Source organism: Sapajus apella, unplaced genomic scaffold, assembly GCF_009761245.1.
Source record: "Sapajus apella isolate SASKATOON/1434 unplaced genomic scaffold, GSC_monkey_1.0 scaffold94, whole genome shotgun sequence".
In the NCBI taxonomy this organism is placed as follows: Eukaryota; Metazoa; Chordata; class Mammalia; order Primates; family Cebidae; genus Sapajus; species Sapajus apella.
The window spans coordinates 3,708,673-3,729,149 of record NW_022437034.1 but is presented as its reverse complement, the minus strand read 5'-3'; the positions used below and the strand labels follow the sequence as shown (position 1 = coordinate 3,729,149).

Sequence of the window (20,477 nt, the reverse complement as noted above, 5' to 3'; positions counted from 1 at the left end):
ATATCCTATTATTTTACTAAGAAGATTTTTAAGTTTCTCTATAGTTATATGTGAGAAATCACTGAATACCTATTTATCTTATCAAAAGAGCATGCTTAGGGTAGGAGGTCTGTACCTTCATATGCCTCTACTGAAAGAATCAAGCAGAAGATTCTATATTTTTCTATGTAAGGTAACTCTCATGTAGTGCCTACTGTATATATTAAGGGCTAATTTTGTGTCTGTTGACTTTTGAATGTTAATAGCCATCATAAAGATTAATAAGCCCCCCAATATTATATTGACATTTCTTACAAAACACTTCCCTGACTTGACCTTCCTCAGACTTTAAGATAGTGTTTAGCAATAATGTTTTTTTTTTTTTTTTTTTTTTTTTTCTACTTGTGAGATTGAGCCTTGCTCTGTAGCCCAAGCTGGAATACAGTGTTGCAATCTCAGCTCACTGCAAACTCTGTCTCCCTGGTCCCAGTTCAAGCAATTCTACCTCAACCTCCCAAGTAGCTGGGATTACAGGCATGAGCCACCATGCCCAGCTAATTTTTGTATTTTTTTATTAGAGACGGAGTTTCACCATGTTGGCCAGTCTGTTATTGAACTCCTGACCTCATGATCCATCTGCCTCAGCCTCCCAAAGTGTTGGGATTACAGGCGTGAGCCACTGCGCCTGGCCGCAGTAATCTTAACTGGAAAATTACAAAGGTCCTTGTAGTGCTTTTATAATAATTATGAGGACAACTCCAAATTTGCCTATAAGTTTGCACTGTATTTATTTTCAATTATTTATACCTGAATAAACAGTATAACAAATTATTCTTAGGTATAGAAAATGAGACTTTCAGTTTTATTATCTCATAAAGCAGTCAAATATATTTTTTCCTTTCAGGCTAAATTCTCCAAAAAGAAAATATTACACAGGGTCAGAAAGAAAAGTAAAGGGTCAATTTTACACAGGATAAAGAAGGCACTTCAGAAAGAAGAAAGAGCCAGGCATGGCTCTACAAAGCACAAGGAACAGGAAGTCAGAAGGAAAATCATGGAGTGGCTGGAAAAGGCAGGATCACAAAAGAGGGTCTAGATGGGGAGAGGTCAGGGTTAGTAGAAACTGATCTTGCAGAAATGTGCCAATTCCTGCATCATTACATAAAACTCCATATCATGGTAAGGTGGAGAGATAAGTGTTGACCCCTTTTGTACAATTGGAAATAATGAGTAGCTGCCTTAAGATTTGAGAGATCTCAGCTAAGGTACCTGCCTAAAAATTATCTTTCCCATTAAGGTGGCACAGTGCCTAAAGTGCCTCCATCTGTGAATATCCTCTTTTTAAAGTCACATATTCTAAAAGAATGATCAAAAAGGAAGGGCACTGAACTAGATTTTAGGAGACTTAGGCTCAAAGCCCTAACTCTGCTTTGGGACAGCTTCATCTTTTCTCTGATCCCTGGTGTCTCTGCTTTATCTATAATAAAGTACCCTATCCAGTGTAAGGACTTACTACAACACTTCTGATTTCAGAGTCTTTGGAGGGTCAGGTCCCTATCTTACCTGTTTTTGTGTCACTCAGAGTCCAGCATAGGCCTGGCAGACAGGAGGCAAACATTAAATGTTTGATGACTTGCAAAAAATTACAGTAGTCAATCACATGTTGCTTGGTGGAGGTCTGACTCATTAAGTCAGTAAGAACTTATAGCAAATTCATTTTAACAAATCGCTATTTTTGGTCACTGAAAGAATCCATAGTAGCATGAGAGTTTGCTCTTCTCTTGTATACATATGTATAAACCTGAAAACATACAAAGAAGTTGAATATGTGCAAGTTGAACAACAGATTAATGTGTTATAAGGGGATTTCCATTCTTAGAGATTTTTCAAATATAAAATCTGTAATGATAACTCATGTTTCCTGTATGCTCTTCAATTTTTTCCTGTTGTGGCCCAGTAACTATTTGGTCTACTTGATCCTAAGAATTGGCAGCTTTTGGGTGGGCGCAGTGGCTCACGCCTGTAATCCCAGCACTTTAGGAGGCCAAGGCAGGCGGATCATGAGGTCAGGAGTTCAAGACCAGCCTGGCCAACATAGGGAAACCCCATCCCTACTAAAAATTAGCCTGGTGTGGTGTTGGGCCCCTATAATCCCAGCTACTTGAGATGCTGAGACAGGAGAATCGCTTGAAACTGGTGGAGGTTGCAGTGAGCTGAAATCATGCTACTGCGCTCCAGCCTGGGCAACAAGAGCGAAACTCTATCTCAAAAAAAAAAAAAAAAAAAAAGAATTGGCAGCTTTTGGCATTATTGATGAGCTTCATCATTGTTTTCGTTGTATTAAATCTGTGAGCTTTACATTTCTTATTGCTAGTATTTTTCTGCTTTTCTTTTTTTTTTTTTTTTTTTTTATAAAATAGCAAGAATAAAATACAATAAAAGTGTTTGAGTACCCACCTTGTGGTGACAAAAATGGCAGTGTTTTTGTGTTTGGAAGGCAGATTTAACAGGTTATAGTTGCAAATGAACTGTAAGCATTAATTTTAAAATTGGAATAGGAAAGGCAAGATTTAGGAATATCAGTGTATGTTTGAAAGTATGACTTGTGTGAAACTCAGGCATATGAATGTTGACTTTACGGTAAAGGAGCATAGATTCTGAAAGAGAAATTAGAGATTCATAGAAGGAGGTATAGAATTGACCCTGAGCAGGCCAGTTTGTGCCTTAGCAATGAGTGACAATACATATTTTCCTTTTATCTACCTTATGATATGCACATTGAGTTCTTCATTTAAATCCTTTATTAATTTCCCTCAAATACCTTCTTGAGGTCTTGTTTTAGGCCAAGTTTAGGCTTCTTAAATAGGATCTTTTTTTATGGTTTTTGTATTTACAAATTTATGTCTTTATAAATTATTTCATGTGAAATTTAAGAAAGTAGTTTCTATACTAGTTTAAAACCTTATGTAGACTGGGCACAGTGGCTCATGCCTATAATCCCAGCACTTTGGGAGGCTGAGGCAGGCAGATCACCTGAGGTCAGGAGCTTGAGACCAACCTGGTCAACATGGTGAAACCCCATCTCTACTAAAAAATCCAAAAATTAGCCTGGTGTATTGGCAGGTGCCTGTAGTCCCAGCTACTTGGGAGGCTGAGGCAGGATAATCAGTTGAACCTGGGAGGCGGAGGTTGCAATGAGCCTAGATCACAACATTTCACTCCAGCCTGGCAACAGAGTGAGACTCTATCTCAAAAAAAAAAAAGGAAAAAATAAATAAAATAAAATCTTATGTAATGAAGAGTGCCAGATTCATTTAGTGTTTGATCAGTTTAAAAGTTTTCCATGGTTTTTTGTTATGTATGAAGTCCTTCCCTTGATAATTGTAACTGTCAGTACTTTCTCAACTGTCGGCCTTCTCATTTTTCTTTAGATCTTCATGATTCTTTTGTTCTCTCATTCAGAAAATCTTAATTTTTAAGTAGCTGGTTCTAGAATACACAAATTCTAAGATAATTTTCTGTTAAAAAAATAGATTCGTGTGGTAATGATATTATAGTACATTTTATGCATTATGGCCAGAAATGTAGTTAGAAAGCTAAACATCCAAGAGAAATTTCCTTTTAGATTTGCTTTGAATTTTAAATGGGTAATTTTCTCCCTCTCCCTTTTTTTTTTTTAAATTTGGAAGATAATTAGCTATTAAATGCTTAGAGAAAGAATTATTTACTCCTATTGTCTTAGCCCCCATTATCTTAACTTTTAGCACACTGTTTAACAAAGCCCAAAATTTGACCAGTAACAAACACTAGCTTATTTTATAGCATTCTAATTGAATTAAACATCAACCTTTTGTCATTAAAAGTAAGAAAAAATGTAAAAATATCATTTTCCTGGGATGTTTTAAATTCGTACCTGAATAATGGAACCTCCAGATGCAAAATAGGGAACAGTGTCCCAGCTGTTATTGACAGATAATTGTGCTTTGCCAAAATCTTTTTTTTTCTGCTGATCTGGCTAATTAACTAGAAGATTCCCTGTAAGAAGTAAATGAGAAAAAAAAAAAAAGAAGTAAATGAGACATTACTATTTCAACTGATTGTGAATGAAAACTGAATTTGATTAAGCAGCTTTTGAATTTGTAGGTGAATCTTTTTCTAGACCCCATTATTACTTTATGTTAATGGACACTAATACTTTTAGAATACTGGCAACTTCCCTTGTAGAAAAGTTACGAAATACGTTATTATTGTCACTTGCCTGGTCAGTTGCATTTCCAAACCATCTACTATCATAGGCCTTGTATAAAGAATGGTAACAGCTATGGTTACCATTGGTTTTAAGAATATGTTTCATAGATAAATGATATTATTTTTAAAATATGAGACTAGGTTTGAAAGTTTAAAACTTCAAATCTTGAAGATTTTCTCTTAGGAGACATTTGAAAATTATTATTATTATAAATAGCTTATAGCATTATAGAGATGGTAATACAAAATATGTTCTAACTTTGATGATGATGATGATTATTATTATTATTATTTTGAGAAGGAGTTTCGTTTTTGTCACCCAGGGTGGAGTGCAATGGTGTGATCTCAGCCCACTGCCACCTCCACCTCCCAGGTTCAAGCAATTCTCCTGCCTCAGCCTTCCAAGTAGCTGGGATTGTAGGCGTCTGCTACCATACCCAACTAATTTTTTTGTATTTTTAGTAGAGACAGGGTTTCACCGTGTTGACCAGGCTGGTCTCAAACTCCTGACCTCAGGTGGTCCACCCGCCTTGGCCTCCCAAAGTGTTGGGATTACAGGCTTGAGCCACCACCCCGGCTGGCTTTTGTTTTAATGTAATATGTCATAGATTCTTTTTAAATGCACCTTCCTGTGTTGAGTCCTTCTTGTGAAAAAAAATGCACCTTCCCCTGGTATCCATGTATTTTACTAAAGCTTTGTCAATATAGTCATTTCATGAATTTTGGATTATTTCTTTAATGGAAACTATAGTTTTTCTTTGTTTCATTTATCATCTTTTATAATATTACCATCTAGTTAGCCTATAAACAAAGCAATTATTTTGAAGTGGAGCCTTTATTTTACATCTTTATAATTTCTTTCATGTAATCATTTAGTTGCTATCTTTTATTTGCATGATTTATTTCAAGTGGTTTGTAGCCTTCTTTATTTTCCCATTTCCTCTTACCTGTTTTTCCCTCAGCAAACCAAAGATAGAAATTATAGTTTGTATTTTCTTTTTCTATTGCATGTAATAGGCAAGTTTCTCCACATCAGACATCACTATGTTTTCTTATAATGTTACAGAAGAAATTGCATGGTATAGATAAAATTTTTTCTTAAGCAAAGAATACCAATTTCCACAGTGTTGATGCAGCCCGCTTATCTCTTCTAAAAACTATGCAGTTTATGCCCTATTTTCAAATAGCAAAATTGCCTCTTGAAACCAATTGTTCATTATCATCATACCACAATGTATTTCTTTTTTTTAGAGAACAGATTTATTCTTTTCAACCTATTGATTCCCCTTTCCCCCAACCTCTCCCTGTACTTTTCAGAAATACTGCCTCTGAATTTTTTTCATTATTTGTAACTACAGTCCCCTCAGAACCTTGATGATCTCTCCAACTTGGAAGAATTAATATGTATTTTATTTCTACCTCCTTTATGTTACCTACAAGAATATTTGTTCACACGGAATAAGAAAACATTTTACATAAAAATGAAATATTATCCACATTTAGCTGTAAAGAGATAAAAGTATAGTCAAAACCAAGAAAGAGAAGTACTAATTATAGTGTCTATAACAGACAATATGATTAGAAGAGGAACAGATGGAAGTCATAGTTGAAAATCAAAGCTTTAATATTACTACATGCTCTTACTTTTACTAGGTGAAAGGTCTTTTTGAAAATATTAACAATGGAACTTTAAAATAAGATTCCTTTGGGGGGAAATTGTTGGTTCCTCTAAAGGGAATATGAACACATTTTTTTCCTATTATGTAATACTTCTTGGTGCTTTATTCAAGTTGTAATTATTTCTCGGATAAGGTAAGACTCTAGAATAAGGTCCAGTGTAGTTTTACTCCTTGACATATATAGTAAGTTTTAAGGAATTTTCTCTTTTAGAGTTAAATGTATCGAAGATCAAGGAAATGTAAATTAGGGCATAGGAAATAAAAGTCTCCTGGGACAGGATTTGATGAATCTCCACATTTATTTGAACTAGTCTAGGCAAATTCAGATAACAGGTTACAATGTGACATGTAATTCTGCATTGCTAATTAGCCACATCTTTCTTTTCCTTTCTCTTGGCTTCCAGAGACCTGAAACCAGTCAAATAGGAACTCTTGGTTAATTAATATATTTATTCAGGGTTTTGGCTAAATATGAATATGTCAATATAATTTTATTAGTTTTTCTTATGAGCTGTGTTTTCATTTGCCCTATGAATCCCATTTTTAAAGTAGAATACACCATTTCTGTTTTCTTTATATAGGGAAATTCTTGCTTTAAAAACACTGTAACAGATGCCAAGAGAACGAAAGTATTTCCTTAAAGCCAGAAGTTCCTCACAGATATTTCAAAGTCACATGTTACTTTGGGGAGTGATGATTGGGCCCTTTTTTAAAATCCCATTTTCACTCACTGGTTGTCAGTGTTTTTTGTTTGTTTGGTTGTTTGTTTTTTTTTTTTTTTTTTGGTTTAAAGTGAAATTTCTGGGCCAGGCCCAGTGCCTCAGGCCTATAATCGCAGCACTCTGGGAGGCCAAGGCAGGCAGATCATTTGAGGCCAGGAGTTCAAGACCATCCTGGCCAACATGGTGAAACCCCATCTCCACTAAAATTACAAAAATTAGCCAGGCATGGTGGTGCACACCTGTAATCCCAGCTATTTGGGAGGCTGAGACAGAGAATTGCTTGAACCTGGGAGGCAGAGGTTGCAGTGAGCTGAGATGGCACCACTGCACTCCAGCCTGGGTGGCAGAACAAGACTCTGTCTCAAAAAAAAAAGGAAAGAAAAGTGAAATTTCTAAATGAAAAATGCTTAACTATATTTGTCTTGTGGGAATTATCACCAATAATACTATTTTTGAGTGCTTATTATGTGCCAGGCTTACACATAATTACTCATTTAGTGCACACAACCACTATCTTAGCTATTTTTATTATCATTTTACAGATTAAGAAAATAAGAGCTGGGAGTGGTGGCTCACGCCTGTAATCGCAGTGCTTTAGAAGGCTGCTTGAGTTCAGGAGTTAAAGACCAGCCTGGGCAACATGACAAAACCCCTTCTCTACAAAAAATACAAAAAGTAGCCAGGTGTGGTGGCACACACCTGTAGTTCCAGCTACTCAGGAGGATAAGGTGGGGGGATTGCTTTAGCCCAGGAGGTAGAGGCTGCAGATTGCACCACTGCACTTCAGCCTGGGCAACAGAGTGAGACCCTTTCTCAAAAAAAAGAAAAAAAAAGAAAGAAAGTCCAGAAAAGATAAGTAGCCTAAAATCATACAGCTAGGATTGCAAAGTCTCTTAAACACTGTGTGATACCACCTTTTGTATGTCTAATCCAGCAGTGTATATGACCTTTTTTAAAATTTTACTGCCTTGCTTAATACTGTTGGCTCAAAAAACTAACCTTGATGTTTCACTTTCTTTTTGGTAAGAGTTGAAGTTAATCTTTTCTGGTTTGATAGAGTTTTGAATTCTACTTGCTTGCAAAAAAAAAAAAAAAAAAAGTGATAAAGTACAGCTAGAAATTCATATTAACTTGAGAAACCACATAGCACTTCGTTTTAAAGAAAGAAAATACGAGCTACATAAATTTTAATACCTGAATTTAAAAATCAGAATATCAATTTTACTGTTATTGGCTCCATTATTTCTTCATATATCATAAGCACCACTTGGCATCTTGAGAAGTACTGTCTTTTTTTTTTTTAAGCCATTACTCTTAAAATGAGCACTGTCATCTGTATTTGAAAACTTGGATCTTTGCTAATTGTAATCAAGGTTACTCTTTTGAGCAAACAGTATTAGGTAAGGTAGTAAAATTTTTAAAAGGTCATATACACAACTGGATTAGACATAAGAAAGCTGGTATCACACAGTGTTTAAGAGAATTTGGAATCCTGGTTCTACAATTTACTATTATAAACTAAACAATTTATTAACTCTTTCAAATATTGATTAATTATATGTTAAATATAGCATCATTTGAATGGAGCTGCTCATTATAGTCTTTAGACAAGCAAAATTTAGAACGTAATTAATTTACTGGCTGGGCGCAGTGGCTTATGCCTATACTCCCAACACTTTGGGAGGCTGAGGCAGGCAGATCACTTGAGATTAGGCGTTCAAAACCAGTCTGACCAACATGGTGAAACCTGAACTCTACTAAAGATAAAAAAAAAAATTAGTCGAGTGTGCTGGTGGGCACCTGTAATCCCTGCTACTTGGGAGGCAGAGGCAGGAGAATCACTTGAACCGGGAGGCGGAGGTGCAGTGAGCCAAGATTGCGCCACTGCGCTCCAGCCTGGTCAACAGAGTGAGACTCTGTTTCAAAAAAAAAGCCAGGCACGATGGGTCACAGCTGTAATCCCAGCACTTTGGGAGGCTGAGGAGGCTGGATCACCTGAGGTTGGGAGTTCAAGACCAGCCTGACAAACATGGAGAAACCCTGTCTCTACTAAGAATACAAAATTAGCCAGGCATGTTGGTGCATGCCTGTAATCCCAGCTACTCAGTAAGCTGAGAATGAAGAATTGCTTGAACCTGGGAGGCAGAGGTTGTGGTGAGCCAAGATCATGCCATTGCACTCCAGCCTGGGCAACAAGAGGAAACTCCATCTCAAAAATAAAAAGAATGTAATTAACTTACAAAAGTGAACTGAGGAACAAATTCAAGATTTCTTATCCTTTCACACCTGCTGGAATTTTCTGTTTTATTTTTAGTTACAGATTTTGCCATCTTTCTTCTTTCCCATCCAAAGTTCTTTAAATTATTTTAAAAACATTTGCTCAGTTTTCTCTTCTCTTACAAATTAGCAAATTTAGTTCTTTTTTACACATCATAACCCTAAAAAAAAAAATCTGGCTTTGGTATCTGAAATATTTTCCAAGGCATTTCCATTTTGAGTATCTCAGTACTCTGTTTGGCAGCTGTGTGTAAATGGTTAGTAGATGTTATAAAAGTATGCTGAATTGGTATGAAAAACGTCGTGGATTGCTGAACTTCTTTATCTGTAATAGAGTGACATGAAGAGTGTGGACTTTAGATATAGACAGTCATGTATTTAAATATAGGCTCTGCTACATAGTTGATGGGTAACCTTGAACAAGAGACCAGTTAACCTCTCTGTCAGTTACATTCTCAGTAAAATTGCGATGATAGGTAAAGTATCTAGTGCTACAAATTATAGCTATTGTGCATGACTTTGAGCCCTTTACTCAATTTATGAAAGGAGTTCTCTGTTATCATATATATGATCTTCTTTCTTGGTTTGCATGAAAAGCTGCAGACTAGTATACCATCTGCACAATTGTTCTCTCTACAGTCCTTTCCTTCCCAGTTCAATTAGCTATGAAAATCTCCTGTGCTACCTGGGCAGTGGCTCATGCCAGCACTATGGGAGGCTGAGACAGGCGAATCACGAGGTCACGAGTTTGAGACCAGTGTGGCCATCATGGTGAAACCCCATCTCTACTAAAAATACAAAAAATTAGCTAGGTGTAGTGGCAGGCACCTGTAATTCCAGCTACATGGGAGGCTGAGGCAGGAAAATCACTTGAGGCGGAGGTTACGGTGAGTTGAGATTGGGCCACTGCACTCCAGTCCTTGTGACAGAGTAAGACTCTGTCTCAAGAAAAAAAAAAAAAAAAAAAAAAAAAAATCTCCTGTGCTATTTCTGCAATGAGCAACTGGCCCTAGTTAGTCCATTAGCTAAAGAGAGGCTTCCAGTTTGATTTCACATTTCTGAGTTGTCCTTTGTTCACAGTTATTCATCTCATTTCTGAGCTGTAAAATCCCTTGGGTTCTGTCATATAAGTTTCAGCTGTAGGCTTGTAAATTGTTCATACCATCTATTTTTCAGTCAAGAAATTTTGTAATGCTACTCAGTGTGCTTAGAATAGGATAGTAAATTTAGATCAAATTTTATTTCATGGTTGTTGAAGTTTATTTATGGAAAAAACCTTTAAAACCATTTGATATTTGGAAATATTTTGGAGTGGTACCCAGCTAAATTAGCTAACAACAACTGCTTGTCCAAATGCCAGCCTTCATAATGACTGTTTTTTCTTTTTTAATACCAATGTGGATAGCACTTTACTTAATGCAACATAATTTTAGAGGAGATTTTTTTTCTAAGGAGCCATTCTGTATTCTTCCTTAGTTACTAATTATCTGAACTCATCCATATTTGATTGCCTATATATTAATATAAGTGGCAAAGCAACTAATTTGCCATGAAATTAAAAAACTATTATGTACATGAAATGGTAATGAGACATCCTTGTTTTGTTTTATTGTGCCTAGCTGATGATATCTAAAACATTTCTATGTATTCCTCATTTCCTATTTCCAGGTGTTCGGTGATATTATTACAGGTTTTAATTGTTTGTTTGTATATTATGTTTTGTGATATGTATATTTGATTGGTTTGTTCATATAATCAAACAATGTCAATGTTTTTTCTTTTTCTCATCTCCTGATTAGGATTTCTGGCAGGTACTGACTCAGCAGCATGTGCTTTAAATTAATTAATGCTCCAAAACCCATAGTAATGCTTCAGGAACAAAGGTTCAATGCATGATGTGTATGTCCTTCCCCTGCTCCCTTCAGAATGATTTTGTTCCTGTCACTTTAAATTAACATACTTGAATATAACAATCCAAGCACTGCACAAGTCCTTGAGAATTTAATACCCAGCATGATTTAAAAGGAATTTTTAACATTGTATGTTATACAAAAGGTTAAGAAACATGGTTTTAATCACTCTTATTAAGTGTAAGAGATAATTAATTAATTGGGTCACTTTAATAGTCTTACTTAGAGGCCAAGCCTGGTGGCTCATGCCTGTAATCCCAGCACTTTGAGAGGCTGAGGTAGGAGGATTATTTGAGCCAAGGAGTTCACAACCAGCCTGAGCAACATAGCAAGACCTCATGTCTATGAAAACATTTAAAAATAGTAATAGTCCTAGCTACTCAGGAGGTTGATGTGGGAGGACTGCTTGACCCCAGGAGTTGGAGGTTATAGTGAGCTATCATTGTGCGACTGTACTCCAGCCTGGGTGACAGAGTGAGACCCTATCTCTAAAACAAAAACAGAAAAGTCTTATTTGGGATATTATGTTCCTACTTGAACTGTAACAGGACTGATGAGACAACAGTAACTTCAAGTTAAAAATTAGTATTTTTTCTTTTGAAATTTCATACATAATAAATACAAATAAGCAGTTGCTTGGTTGCACTTTGTTCAATAAAATGGCTTAAGGGAAAACAAATGGAATATCTAGAAAGACTTTCTTATTTTGCTTTTCTGAGCTAATCAATTACTTTAACTTGGAAAAGCAACTAAATATTTGGAAAAAACCATGAAAAGAGTATATACTTGTAGGTTGGCAAAGGAGATCTTCAAGGACACTCCTAAAAGTACTTTTTGAATTAATTTTTGAAGGCTTGGGCTCTTTAATGGTAGTTTATAAATTATTAAAATTTATTCATTAAAATATTACTCTCACGTTGGTGGTGGTTGGCAGTCTTAAAAATATAAATTAAGCTGAATGGTAGTAATTAAATATGAATTAAGCTGAATTATAAAAATCTATTGGTTTAAAATAACTAATGATATAATTAATGAAGACCACAGGGTGCTGTTTATTTTTATAGTACATTTTTCCTGTACTCCTTTGTTTCAAAAATGGAGTGTTTCCTAGTAGTCCCCTTACCAAACCATCAAATTAGGTATCCTGTTATTGCTACGATAGATTATCTTCCTAAATACCTTTTCCTTTAACAGCATTTGAACCAAACCAACAAATACATTAAAAATTATGTCATAATAATTTATGGATGCTCCCATTATCAATGTTTCTAATCCTGGGAATTCTATTTTAGAACAGCCATGGCGCAAACATTATACAAAGTACCAAGTAGATCAGATGAGATACTAACACCTGTGATTGAGGCCAGCCACTTCTGGTTCTTTAATTATGGTAGGACAGTTTGTAGAGGGCAGCTAAAAACTCCTTCTCAAGACTGAGTGTGGTGGCTCATGCCTGTAACCCCAGCACTTTGAGAGGCTGAGGTGGGCGGATCAGAAGGTCAGGAGTTAGAGACCAGCCTGGCCATCATAGTGAAACCTCGTCTCTACTAAAAATACGAAAAATTAGCTGGGCGTGGTGGCAGGAGCCTGTAATCCCAGCTGCTTGGAAGGCTGAAGCAGGAGAATCGCTTGAACCCAGGAGGCGGAGGTTGCAGTGAGCTGAGATCATGCCATTGTACTCCAGCCTGGGCTAGAGAGCGAGATTCATCTCAAAAAAAACAACAACAAAAAAAAACTCTTTCTCTCCTTTAATAATTGTATGGCTTACAGCTTGAAGATTTAAAATGACTGGACTTGGATAGGTGTCCTTACTAATTAGAAATAGGTTAGAAAGGCAGCAGTTAGTAGGTGCTTAAAAGTCTCTGGAATCTGCAGCATTAAGTAGTCAACCACATTAGGTGACAAAAGAGCACCAGTCTTCTTTAAACTTTCACTGTTGAAGGCAATGTCCTTGGTTGATCAAGGATTCAAAATCAAGTTTTTCTGTATTCCTAAGGATATCTTGTGAATAAACTTTTTATATTAAAGAATAATAAACTTTTTTCTTAGGTAGTGGGAGAATTGTTTACCTATATTGGGTTCTATGAATATCACTCATTTTGGTGACACTAGTATAAATCCTTTAAGCTTCCAAAGGTCAATGAACAGTTATTTTGTTTCTTGCTTGCTTCCTTGCGGGGATTTGTTCTTTGCATGCTAAGTTTCTATTGACTGTGGAAAGGCTGGGATCGTTTTGTTTTCCTGGTAGCATAGAATGCTGTTCTTCAGATGCAGCATTATTAATGCTGTCAAATACTTAGACTGCTGTGAGGAGTATCCATAATGTCTCTTTCCAGTCTCTGAGTTCCACCACTACTAAAGTTTGTTCATCTAACCCATATGTTTGACTATTCAAGTTGAGAAATAAATAATAATATAATGATTAAGTGCACCAAAGAAGGGTGTAGTTTACTTAGTTGTCTCAAATATTCAGACTCCTATTAAAATATCTTTAAATCCATTTTTATTTTAGATTATGTTGTGTTTGAATTTGGGATCAATGAACCCATTTGATTTATCACTGTTGATTTGAAAACATAAACATGACTAACCATTGCATTTCTTACACCTTCATCTTTAGGTTTTTGCATCATAAAACAAGATTTGAAATTCACTTTGGTATGAGAGAACTTTCTTTAGTTCCAGGCTAACTTCTTTTTTCTTAGTTTTTAGCACAAATACTCTAGCATGTTTTAAGGTCACACAAATAAAGTTCTATAAGAGAGATATTAAACAAGTTATTTCTCCTTCTATTCTGGTAAAACAAATTCTCGGCTTAGCCTGAACATCTATTTATGATCTTTGGTTGTAAATCATATGTGTGAGGATAGCCCTTTATTTGCATATTTGTTTTTGGCATGATGCATTTTAAAAAATTCTCTTGAATAGAAAACAGCACCAATTACAGATAAATCTAACATTTATTAACTTAAAAGTATAAAGAATATTACACTTGAAGTGATGCACATTTTCAAAATGATTGAAATATACCTGAATAAGTGAAAGCTTTAAAAAATGTGCACTTGGCTGGGCGCGGTGGCTCAAGCCTGTAATCCCAGCACTGTGGGAGGCCGAGGCGGGTGGATCACGAGGTCAAGAGATCGAGACCATCCTGGTCAGCATGGTGAAACCCCATCTCTACTAAAAATACAAAAAATTAGCTGGGCATGGTGGCGCGTGCCTGTAATCCCAGCTACTCAGGAGGCTGAGGCAGGAGAATTGCCTGAACCCGGGAGGCGGAGGTTGCGGTGAGCCGAGATCGCGCCATTGCACTCCAGCCTGGGTAACAAGAGCGAAACTCCATCTCAAAAAAAAAAAAATGTGCACTTACATGATTGGCTTGGACTTTCTTCTTCAGCTTCAAGTTAACTTAGCAGATACAAACTAAGCCCTAAGGTAAATATTTTATGATCGTTAACTACTTCAAAAATATTCTGTCCTCATTAACATTTTCCGGAAATTGTGAACCATATAGATATCCAGTATGTTCCTGGGCAGTTGATCAATGTAACATAGTAATGATTCATGACCTGGGCTCTGGAGTCTCCTGCCACTTAATGGGATTGTCACCTGTGGCTACTTATTCAACTTCTCTAAACCTAGTTTTCTTATCTATAAAGTGCAGGTAATAGTATCACCTACCTCATAGAATTGCAGTGAGCACTTAAAGAGATAATGCAAATATAAAATGCCTAGCACAGTGCCTGGCATTTACTAAAGAGAGTAAATCAAGTGAAATGCTAACACCTATAATTGAGGTCAGTCACGTCCAGTTATGAGAAGTATAATGTTTAAGTTCTTCATGTGTCTTTAATGGTCATTTAAGGGATACCTATAAATGTTTGTTTGCTTTCAAAATTGATTTTAATTTCCTTCATCAAGTTTCCCGAGAGGTGATAGTTACTAAAACAGTGTAGATCAAGGCTGTGAACAGTGATCCTCAGAGTGAAACTTTAATTTTTGCTCTTATGATACATTTTGTTCTTATACAAATTTTTTTCCAAGTGAAAGAAGGTGAAATCACTATATTGACTTATTCTTCAAAATCTTTACTTGAGATTGTTTTTACATTAAGTGGTAGAGAAATCTTTTATAACCCAAGTGACTAAAACCAACACTGCTGCTGATTTCAGGACTGTTCTTTTTAACACTGATCCGTTTGAGTGACCAAAGCTCAAAATTAAATTCTTAGATCTAGGTAGCAGATAATCAACAGTCATAAAACATAGATTCTCCTGCTCAAAGCTGCTTTGAAGCTAGTATGTAGAGATGATATGGTAGAACATAGTAGAGTTGAAGATTTTCTCCTTCTAGAGTTTTGATAATACCTCATCAGATACTGAGGATTAAAATAAACCTTTTCAGCAAAGTTGTATCATTTCCTTAAAGTTAGTGCCATTCCAGTAGACTTTTAAAATGTTTTATTACTGCTTTTTAATCAAATCATCTGTTTTTTAAAAACATCTTCATTTGTACCATCTTCTCTGAAGCCATCTAGTTAATGAGATAGGAAAACATTTGCATTCCAGGTATTTGGAATTGTTCTCACAGCTAGGGTGGTTAGATTTGGGACTGAAAAGAGAATTGCTTTCTGGCATAGTGAAGTTTACAGTATCTTAAGCATTCACCTTCCAATTTGTTGCACAGTAATTTATGTGTTTGCCCCAAATTCAATATTACCTGTGAAAAGCTTAGAAGAAAATCTGAGTCCGAAGGAGGAATCATAAACTACTTCAAATTAGAAATATTTTGATTTCATTATTATCTGGCATATCCCCAAATTCTACCTTTCTGCAAGTTCAGAGATGGGGTGGGGAATAAGAATAATATATTTTAGCTGTGCAGCATTTTAAATTTGACTGGGAATAGTGTGATTGTTTAAGATTGATGTTTTATCAAGGCTTTGGCATCTATCCATATACCAACTAGATGATGAAGTGTGCACATTAATTGCATGGGAAAATTGCTGAATTTTCTCTTTCTTTCTAACACCCCACCACACACCTTGACCCCAACCTTAAGTAGAAATACTATTTATCATTTGGAAATAGCATGCCAAAATTGTATTTCCCAGAAGAAGCATATTATCATTAATTTGTTTTTGATGTACAACCTTAAATATTACTCAAGGGATTTAGATAGACTGAAATGTATTTCAGCAACGTAGAGAAATATTAATACTAAAATAATCCAAATGTTTCAGCCCCATAAAGGATGTCACCTATTTTAAATAATCAGATTTTCTATATGCCAAAGATGTTTTGAATTTCTGGATGATATGTAAACATTGATTTTGCAGATATAGTCCATCAACTTCTATTAAATAGAAAAAGGTTTTTTGAACTTTATAACTTGAAAATTAGATCTTAACTAGAAGAAATAATAAGTTTCTAGATATGATTTCTCTCTTTGGTTTCATCTACTTGAGTCCCAGAAGGCAAAATTATTAACCCTATTTTGATCAACCCTGTAACTAGTTAGGATTTACTGTTTGAGTACACTTAGCACTCATGAGTCTGCAAATCCCAGTCCTTGTACCCCTCATGGCACTGGCAGTTTTAGCCACATATTTTATAAGTTTATGTGATTGATCAGAAACCCAAGTGTGGGTGCTTCAGCATAAAGTCATCTGGTAAAGTAATCCAGGTTTTTGACTCACTGTGAAGCGTAGCAATTACACATGTGTAGTATATTATTTGCTATGTAATAAGTTTACTTTCAAGTCTTTCTGCTTATCTGAAAAATAAATATATTCAGGGTATGGTGCAGTTGAGATATATACCAGAAACCTGTGATAAGATCCATTTGATTTTACTTATCAGGAATTTGAACATGTTGGTGATAGTGTACCTATAATTACATTTTAAATTTTGAAATAAGATTTAAGACTAGTTCATTCACATCAGTGAATAGTAAAACAGTTACATTTTGTTAAGTTAGTGAGCACATTGCTTTAAAACATTGTGCATAATTTTGTTCTCCAAGAAGGGGTAACATTTGTCAGTAAATTGAATAGAAATGCTATTCTTGCCATTTGACCTGCATTCTGCTTCTGTATCCTTAATTTCAGTGATTCAAGTGATTGGGATCAAGTTTGAAATGTAACTTCTAAGCTACATAAAATAACATAATGCTCTGTAAGGTATATGGAGTTACAGGCTCTTTTAAGAATATCTAGTTCTGGCCGGTTGCAGTGGCTCACACCGGTAATCCCAGCACTTTGAGAGGCCGAGGAGGGCAGATCACTTGAGGTCAGAAGTCAAGACCAGCCTGGTCAATATGGTAAAACTCTGACTCTGCTAAAAATACAAAAATTAGCTAGGTGTGCTGGCACACGCCTGTAATCCCCAGCTACTCGGGAGGCAGGAGAATTGCCTGAACCCAGGAGGCAGAGTTTGCTGTGAGCCAGGATCACGCCACTGCACTTCAGCTTGGGCAACAGAGCAAGACTCCATCTCAAAAAAAAAAAAAAAAAGAATATCCAATTCTATTTAAATAATTTTTAGCATGTATACTGAAGATTGCTAGAGTCTTACCTCAGGAACTTGAAGGTGAAATAAATTCTCATAGACCCTTACCAAAAATTTTTTTAACTGAACTGATAATTTCTTACCTAATCTCACATTATATACCCTTACAATAGAATTGAAGTATATTCTATTTCTTTCAACATTTATATTCAAAAATTTCTTTCTTACAGTTTATTATATTTGAATTTATTACATACATTGAATTAAATATAAATCCTTAGGTTATACTTTCCAGTAAAAATTACACATTAATATAAATCTGTATATTACAATTTGTTTGTAATACAATAACATAATTAAAAAAAAAAAAAACAAAACAGGCTGGGTATGGTGGCCCATGCCTGTAATTCCAGCACTTTGGGAGGCCAAGGCCAGGTGGATCACTTGAGGTCAGGAGTTTGAAACTAGCCTCGCCAACATGGTGAAACCCTGTCTCTACTAAAAATACAAAAATTAGCTGAGTGTGATGGCATGTGCCTGTAATCCCAGCTACTTAGGAAGCTGAAGCAGAGAATCGCTTGAACCCGGGAGGCAGAGGTTGTAGTGAGCCAAGGTCTCACCATTGCACTCCAGCCTGGGGGACAGAGCAAGACTCCGTCTCAGAAAATAAAAAGAGAAAAGGAAAACAACAAGAACAAAAAATTTAAATAACTACTTCTGTAGCGGTGAGAGAAAATGAACATTATTACCAACCTAATAAGGAAGATTATGTTCTCCTTGGAATATGCCTCCATAACACCCCTGAAGTATATCAATGGGAGTTAAGTATGGCTTAAGGAGCTGTGTATGGGTGCCAGGTTGACAAGGGTAAACTTGTGGACTTAATTTTAGGTGTCAGTGATTTTAAATGTCACCTTGACTAGATCAAGGAATACCTAGAAACCTGGTATAGCATTATTTTGGGTGTTTCTGTTAGGGAGAGGAGATAGCATGTGAATATGATTGGATTTAGATGGGGAAGATCTGCCCTCAGTGTTGGTGGGCACCATCCAATCAGGTAGGGGTCTGGAGAGAACAAATGGGTCTCTGAAAGCTGGGACAGACTTTTCTGCTGCTGCTTTGGATATCAGAAATTTGACTTCAGGAAAGTGCGTTATCACAGCGTTGATTGTGTGTAAGCATTGTGCACTTACGTAAAAACATTGAAACTTCCTCCATAAATGAAGAAATTACCTGGTTTGTACCTCCTCTGCATTTGTGAGAGATAAAATTTCTCAAGATCCCAGCTCTTTGGGCAACTGTGTATGCAGTGATGACCCATTGTGGTTTTGTTTTTTTTTTTTTTAAAGATGCGGTTTCACCATGTTGGTCAGGCTGGTCTTGAACTCCCGACCTCAGGTGATCCACCCGCCTTGGCCTCCAAAGTGCTTGGATTACAGGCGTGAGCCACCACGCTCGGCCAACCCATTGTGTTTTTTAAGTGATCTCATCGAAAGAATTAGGTTTGTTCTCCGGGTATTTCAGATGACTGCAGTTATAAAGCTGGGACACATACAATTACTAACTAGTAAAAGACATTTACACATTTCCCCTTTGAGCCATTTCTTTGTGAATATGGTTCATCTTCTGCCACATTTTTATGTTTCTCACATCCCCTTTAAAAATGTAAGCAAATAACTTTTAAAGAATTTTTATTTTTTCCAAAATTATATTTTTGGGATTTTAGACTTAGGAATTTTGATCTTTGGGGATTTCAACATTCTGGATTATAGTGTTTTGATACAGTGTTATGATCAGCTCCCCACACAGTGAATATTATTTGGCAATGAAAAGGAATTAAATATTGATTCATGCTACAGCCTGGTGAACCTAAAAAACATGTTAAGTGAAAGAAACAAAACCTAAAAGGCCCATGTATTGTGTGGTTAAATGGTTAAAATCACAATCAAAACCAATAAACCTCCTACAGGAAAAAATAAAGAAGGACAAAGAAGGCTGTTCTTTATTAATGGAGGCTAAAGAGACATGATAACTAAATGCAGTTTATGGTTGTGGATTACATTTTTAATCTGGAGAAAACAGCCATAAAGGAAATTATTGGGACAGTTTGTTAAATCTGGAAATGGACTGGATTTGGCTGGTCATAGTGGCTTACACCTGTAATCCCAGCACTTTGGGAGGCCAAGATGGGTAGACCAGGAGTTTGAGACCAGCCTTGCCAACATGGCAAAACCCTGTCTTTACAAAAATTAGACGGGCATGGTGGTGTATGCCTGTAGTCCCAGCTACTTAGGAGGCTGAGGCTTGAACCTGGGAGGCAGAGGTTGCAGTGAGCTGAGATCGTGCCACTGCACTCCAGCTTGGGTGACAGGGACTCCATCTCAAAAAAAAAAAAAAAAAAGGACTGGATTAGATAATAGTATGTGTATCAATACTAAATTTCCTGGTTGTATTAAGTGTATACTGTGTTATAAATTATGTATCAGAATTACATTTTGGGGATTTTAGGCTTTAGAAATTTTGATCTTTGGGGATTATGGCATTTGGGATTGTGAACATTAGAGAATGTCTTTGTTCCTAGTAAATCTATGCTGAGGTATCTAAGGGTAAAGGGGTATGGTGTTTCCAGTTTACTTTCAAAGTGGCACACTGAAAAAATACAAGGCAAATTGTGGAATATGTAAACTGTTGGTGAATTTATACTAACCTTTCAACTTTTCTGTGAGTTTGAAGTTATACTTAAATTTTGTTACCAACAAACTTGGATTTGTCTTTGTGTTATCTTCTCGGCATCAGCATGGCCCAGGTGATGTTTGAAAAATAATGTTAGGTATGCTTCTTTGGCTTAGCTGCCTCATTTCACTATATCCTTAGACTTTTGTCTGTTTCTCAACCTGTGGCTTCCACTGTATTATTTATTTTAATTACTTATAGCAATTTCCCCATAAGCTTATTACATCATTAAGTATTAGCTTCTATACACATTTATTATTATGGCTGGTAATAGCCTTTGGACACCTATTCTCATTTTGTACATTTTTTTCTGTTCACATACCTTACTTTTGCATTATCTTGGGTAATGTGAAAAATACAACTTTTTTTTCTTCTATTTTGAGAAATTTAAATATTAACTCCCTGGTGGAAAGATTTGCT

The 20,477-nt window shown here is 36.0% G+C and overlaps 1 protein-coding gene and 1 long non-coding RNA gene across 8 annotated transcripts in view; one reads left to right on the top strand and one right to left on the bottom strand.

Annotated features, from left to right (window-relative positions):
* Positions 1–20,477, top strand: part of MICU1 (mitochondrial calcium uptake 1) — a 236,443-nt gene that overhangs the window by 93,799 nt on the left and 122,167 nt on the right. For 3 of the 7 annotated variants that reach the window (XM_032256308.1, XM_032256309.1, XM_032256307.1), the window contains exon 6: positions 10,705–10,716. The exons of the other annotated variants lie outside the window; for them this stretch is intronic. In XM_032256308.1, coding sequence (XP_032112199.1) covers positions 10,705–10,716 — 12 coding nt within the window. The remainder of the gene's footprint in view (positions 1–10,704; positions 10,717–20,477) is intronic. 7 annotated transcript variants of the gene reach the window in all.
* On the bottom strand, positions 517–18,946 carry LOC116535394. Its single transcript, XR_004262183.1, has 4 exons — positions 18,789–18,946; positions 7,608–7,622; positions 4,784–4,786; positions 517–533 (listed from the first exon to the last, which is right to left on the bottom strand). It is a non-coding gene; the product is annotated as an uncharacterized LOC116535394 (long non-coding RNA).